Source organism: Vidua macroura, chromosome 12, assembly GCF_024509145.1.
Source record: "Vidua macroura isolate BioBank_ID:100142 chromosome 12, ASM2450914v1, whole genome shotgun sequence".
Classification (NCBI taxonomy): Eukaryota; Metazoa; Chordata; class Aves; order Passeriformes; family Viduidae; genus Vidua; species Vidua macroura.
The window spans coordinates 12665789-12671788 of NC_071582.1; the positions used below are offsets into that span (position 1 = coordinate 12665789).

Genomic DNA, 6000 nt, shown 5'->3' on the forward strand with positions numbered 1-6000 from the left:
TGTGGGAACAAGGCAAACTGGGGACCATGGACACCGATACCATTTCTGCTGCGGGAAGGTCTTGATGCCACCAGCCCTAACCTCATCTGTATTAAAGGTGACAAGCCTGAAGTTCTGAGGCTCACACGTAACTTCATCTGTATGAAGGGTGACAAGACTGACTGCTATCTGCAGCACTGGGTGGCAGCGTAAATGTGTTGCTGGAGCAGGCGCCAGCACAGAATTATTTTGGTTTACACGGAAGCCAAAAAAGCTTCACGTCATCTTACCTTCCTCACGTAGCAGTCAACACATCCCGAAGCTTTTTTATACCAGAAATACACTTAAATGGCATTATAGACAGCCACTGACGCCATGCTGACTTCACCTTTTTCATTTGCACCTTTCGGTTAAAACCCAAACATTTCAGGTGTCACCTCCTTAACACCCGCATGGCAGCGAAGGACAGCGCCACGCAAGGCTCAATGCTCCTCCTGCCAACGCGCTTCGCATCCAACCCTTACCGGAGGGAATCGCTGGTTCCACCCCTGCCCGCTCCGCCCGCCCCGGTGTTCCCTGTCCCGGCCCAGAATCCCCTGTCCCGCCCCGGTGTGCCCCGTCCCGCCCCGGTGTTCCCTGTCCCGCCCCGGTGTGCCCCGTCCCGCCCCGGTATGCGCTGTCCCGCCCCGGAAGAGGCGGGATCGCGGCGGCAGCTCCGGCGGCTGAGGCGCGGTGAGGGGCGGCGGGGCGGATGCGGGGGAAGGAGGGAGGCTGTGAAGGAGGAGGGACAGGGAGCGACCCCCCGGCCCCCTCAGCTCTGTCCGGCCCGCCGTGAGGGGAGGGGGCTCCGGCGGAGCGCCCCGGGGGCAGCCAGCCCCCTCCGTCGCTCTCTGCTTGGCCTCGGGTGCAGGGGGGTGCCGGGTGTCCCCGGTACGGGCCCCCCCGGGATGAATATGATATTAACAGGATAAACTGTTGTTTATGGAGGGGAGCACCTCCAGCTGCTCAGGAGAAGCTGTAGCGGCGGGTCCCCAGGGCAGTGCTACCCCCGCCGCCCTCACCTCGACTGCCGTAGACTTGAGGAGCGAAGTTCCTTAGAGATAGCCGGTAATAAAAAACTAACGAGCTTCGCTCCTGGCAAAGGAAAGGAGGATGAGTTATTCCTGCAGGGATAACTCCTACACCTGCCTCAGGGCGGTGTGCGCTGTGTCCCTGGCGGGGGAAGGCTGCCCGGGGCTCTGCGGCAGCAGACACCAGTGTCTGAGGGTGCTGCAGGGGAACGGGGCCGCAGGAGCACCGCACGCATTCCCCGAGAACACCGCACCGACCCGAGCCCCGTGGGTGCAGCGGGCAGAAGCCCCAGACTGGTGTATATTTTGTATATTTTAGCCCTTGGGGTCCTGCCAGCAAATCTTCGGGAGACAGCAGAAGAGCTTATTCTGGGAGTCCAGAACCAGATACTGTAAATGCTCTAAATTATGTGGGGCTCGTTAAAACAGTGGGCTTAGAGCCTTTCTGATTTGCTATTAAGAGCATATTTTGCTGATGGACAGTACCCCGTAACACCAACACGTGAATGGCAAATGCACGTATACAAAAATAAGGAAACTAAGGCCTTAAACACAAATCCCATCAGATAGGCATATTATGAGGTAATTTAGCATCCTCTTAGGTGCTGACCTTTCCCTGAATCAAGTTATTAGCACATAAATTACTGTGAATAAATCTGATTATTTTGCCTGTCTTGATGATTATGTGTATCAATAGGCTTTGCATGATATTCTACCTTAGCAAACTTTTCAAGTTGATTGTAGGAATTATTTTCCTGTCAAAAGTCATTGTCAGGAGTAGATGGAGAGCATGTTCTGAAGTACTTTTTCCTGTGAGGTGAGGTATCTATGCTGTCTTCCCAAAACCCAACAGCTGTGTTAATCTGAGCGTAACTTGTCCATCAATTTCACTACCTGGATTTTGGTAGCTGTTATAACGAGAGTCTTCATACATTGCTAAAGCCACTTTTGTTGTGTTCATGTTTAAAGTTTTCAGAATGACTTCCTTGGCTGACATGCCTCCAAATTATGAAATGATGTTTGCTCATCGATTCACATCGGATGATGAAGAATACCAAGAATACCTAAAACGCCCTGCAGATCCCCCTCCTATAGTTGAAGAATGGAGAAACAGATCTGGTGGCAACCAGAGAAACAGAGATCGGTACTGGTTTTTCTTTTTAATTGTGGTCATTTCAAAAGTGCAGTTAAATGATAATTGATTTCAGAAGTATTGGAGTCTGTTCTGTTCAGTGAAGTATTTCCTTGTCATATGTACGTAACTATGTTTAAGAGGGAATAGTCTTCTCTGAAAAGTAATGAGGTTTTATATTTTCTCTGTATTGACTGGCAAAGTTTTTGCATTGTGTATAAAAGAATTAAATTATTTGCTTTTCAGTAAAGAATGAGCTGGAACCACTGAACCCATTGCCCTGGGGTTTGTTATTGCTCAGCCAGAAACATTTTTCCAGAGGGGAAAGATGAAACTTCTGCAAAACTAAGCAGCCTATCTTATGCTGGATGATAACTGGCAGGAAGATGTGCAAAGGAACAAGCTGCTAGTGTGATTATCTGTTACTAGCTGTCCAGAAAGCATTTCATTTGTAAGCTAAATATTTGCTGTATTTTTAAAGACTAGTCTGTAATTCTTTTATTCAGTAGAAGTGACTGTAAAATCAGTCATCCAATCTGTCTGGCAAGTACAATGTTACCTGCCAAAGCAAAACACTTTGAATTATTTCTTCAAGATGTAATTGCAGCTTTTTACTGAATTTTGGACAGATTTTTGAGTGACTGAAAAACAACAATTATAGCATATAGTACATTTAGGAATAGTAACATCAGCCGTTAATATAAAGTAGTTAAACTCAGTCCAGCCAACAGCTGGGAAAACTCCTTAGCTAAATATCTAAATAGGATTTGTGCCTTATCTGAGGAAAAGGAGGACAACATTGTAACTTTTTCTCACCTTTGAAGCTCGTCATTAAGTAAAACACAGAATCACAGATAAAAACAGGCAAAATGTTCTTAAAAACTTCTTGGTTCTTTGAACTGATGAACTCTTACACCTACACTATAGTCACAAAGTCAACTTTTTGCAAATGTTGTCTGTCTGCACCACACCATTTGCAAACAAAATGACTATGAGGCAGCTCAAGCCTTGATAGGAATTGAGATAGGGCTGAAAGACAAAAATTGAGACTGAGTCTCAAATTTAAGACAAAATTGAGACTGAACAATGGCTAAATACCACTGATAAAGTAGCAGTGTTTTAGCAGTAGTATTCTAGGGCACATTCAAATTCCAGGATTCAGTGCTGTTAGTGCTAAGACTTAGTGCTGTACTGAAGCCTGCTTTGCCAAAGCTTTCAACCTTGAAGTTGCTGGATGGAACCTGGCTTTGATGCACTACAGATGTGCCTTGGGGTTGATTTTTAGATTTATGGTATGTTTGAGTCTGTCTTAAAACTTCCAGAAGTTCACCTAATGCCTGGGAATACTTTGTGTTAGGAAACAGACTGTCCAAATATTGTATTGGGTAAGAAATTAATGAGTGATCTCAGATGACTGTAGGTATGTTTTCATGAGTTTGTCCTATAAGTATTTGAGTGTATTAACAGTTACATGACAGTTTTCATGAAAACTGCCAAATATAAGAGTTCATTATAATTCATTTTTTTAGCCTTGATATAATTTATGTCAGCCTTTGATCTGTCTTCTCATTGCAGGTTTCAAGATGGCAGATATTTTAGAGGAGACAGATACAACTGGCAAGGTGACTACAGATCTAATCAGAGGCCAGACAGAGGCTGGGGTAACAACTACCAGCAGCACAGGCAAGGACAATCCTACTCATCCCACTACGGACAATATGGCTACAACTCCTACAACCCGGGGCCTCGTTACCATCCCTACTGATATCCTTGTGGCTTGAAAATCCAGTGATGCTATGTAACACATTCAGTTAGATTTTAGTTTTCTTATTTTTTCCACTGTTTTATAGATAACTGAAGAATCAGTGTTACAGTGCAGTGCTGTTTTTATGTAGTGTGAAATGAAAAAGGGAACTCCCTTTATTAATAGTAAAAGCATATTATATGGGGTTTGTTTAGACTCTGTAGATTTTAGATTAAATTTTTAACTCCTTCTTTTGTCTGAATATGTATTGTGCACGTATTTTCTTCCATCACTGAGATTTCTCTGTTACATTTTAGAAACCAAAACAGGTGAGGGAAGGGCAGGATAGCTGTGGTTTGTATGCAGCCTGTAGCAGTGGCACATTGCCTTAAGATAGCTCTTTTTGAAACTAACATACTTTCTGTGGAGAGAATTTTTTTAGTTTGGCTTTTGACAGTGAGAAGCTCAGTTTGGTTTCAGATGCCCTAAAACTGAGAAGAGCGATATCCTATTACTGAAATGTTTTATGGGATCAGCATAGTGTCTGTTGACTCAGTGGCTTCAATGCATTTGAAGTATTCCTCTTAAAACATGGTCTAAAAGTTGGATAAAAGATAAGTAAATATCTATCTTCTTGTAGCAGTTCAGTGATACAGAAGTTTTACCTGAGAAATAATATCAAACTTAGATTAATCTGTGTCATCTTCAAACAAATTCGGTGTGTGTGTAATAAATTTTGGAACTCCCATTTCAGCAAAGCTGTAAAACTTCGATGCTATTGTACTTTGTATGAAATACTTTGTGCATGTTATAGAAAAAAAGAACTATGATCAGTACTGGTCTGTACTTTTTTCTGTATGGAAAAATAGCATAAACAGTGCAAAGTGTTACTCAGTTCTTAGAATTTAAGATTTATGGGGTTTTTTAAGTATTCACACAATAAAAGTATAGTTCACATGTAAGGATGTTTCTGAGCATTTCTGAAATCTATTTCTGACACATTCAGGATTGCAACATTGTCTCCTCAACCAACAGCTGAACAAGGAGCTGGACTGACAGCTAAGTGCTAATATGGACAGCTGTGGGCTTAAGTTAGAAGATTGGCCTACTCAGCTGCAATCAGAAGGATGAGACACATTGTGATTAATTAGAAGTCTGGAGTGTTAATCCACTATCCCCATTTTGCTCTAAGAAGGTCAGTTCCCTGTTTCCCCACTTACATGATCAGCTAATTTGTATCAAGGGAGCAGCACCTGTCTTTGTACTTGACATTTTCTTCAGCTGCTGTGCAGAAACAGGGCCCCATCCCTGCTGACTGCTGTAAAAGTCATGGCATTATGTGATAAGGAGTGCAAATAACCGCATCTTGATTAAAAGACAAAGTACAGAAGTCAAAAGCAGAGTCCCTCAGCTCATCAGCTGTTTTTAAGAGCTAAAGGGCGTGTTTACACAGAAACAGTTACTCTATGTAGCTTTTACATAGGCTGTGGTACACAAGTGTCTTCACCTACCTGCTAAGTATTTGTTGTCTGCTTTTCATATAATACTGTTAGCTCTGATACAGGTTTTAATATCCTACTCCCTGAAGTATTTACCTCAAATTCAGTTAGAAGTCTTTTCAAAAGAGGTTTTTCCTCTAAGGAGTTCTAGTGGATGAAATGCACTCCTTTGAGCCCTCATTAATATAGTGAAGCCTTTACAAAGGGAGAAATACAAGATCATGCAAAGTTCTTACATCTGCTCTGTAGAGAGCCTGTAAGTCGGTACCCTTGATGAAATTCCCATTTAATTGAGAATCATGTGCAAAGTGCCAAATACCCCAGGCTTCCCCTCCAAGAAGGGAGTGCATCTCTTCCTGCAAAGAGCCTGACACTGCCAGGAAGTCAGGCTGTGCCAGGATGTTCTTCCACACCATCTGGAGTAGCATCACAGGTTGAAATGAAACCCAGCAGAAAGAACAGATCTGTTTCATCTGTTGCCTTTCCTCAAGCTCAATAACTATTTTATTATTTTGATTATCTTTCAGCTAGTGAATAACGAGTCCTAGTGGGTGGGAAGGGATCTCAAAGATCATT

The 6000-nt window shown here is 43.2% G+C and overlaps 1 protein-coding gene across 2 annotated transcripts; it reads left to right on the forward strand.

The window, feature by feature from the left end:
• The first annotated feature begins 633 nt into the window (after positions 1-633).
• On the forward strand, positions 634-4887 carry RAMAC (RNA guanine-7 methyltransferase activating subunit). Of its 2 annotated transcripts, none has more exons than XM_053988321.1 (3): positions 634-711; positions 2019-2193; positions 3757-4887. In XM_053988321.1, exons 1-3 carry the CDS (start codon positions 651-653, stop codon positions 3944-3946), a joined length of 426 nt encoding a protein of 141 aa, XP_053844296.1. In that variant the 5' UTR covers positions 634-650; the 3' UTR covers positions 3947-4887. The 2 variants fall into 2 exon arrangements, with proteins under 2 accessions (XP_053844296.1, XP_053844297.1); XM_053988322.1 differs by lacking the exon at positions 634-711 and adding an exon at positions 783-1086.
• Positions 4888-6000: the final 1113 nt, after the last annotated feature.

Excerpts from the sequence above, each read along its gene's own strand:
- RAMAC (XM_053988321.1), top strand. The coding sequence starts at position 651 with ATGCGCTGTCCCGCCCCGGAAGAGGCGGGATCGCGGCGGCAGCTCCGG. Across the intron at positions 712-2,018 it reads GCTCCGGCGGCTGAGGCGCG|TTTTCAGAATGACTTCCTTG; the intron begins GTGAGGGGCGGC and ends TCATGTTTAAAG. Across the intron at positions 2,194-3,756 it reads AACCAGAGAAACAGAGATCG|GTTTCAAGATGGCAGATATT; the intron begins GTACTGGTTTTT and ends TTCTCATTGCAG.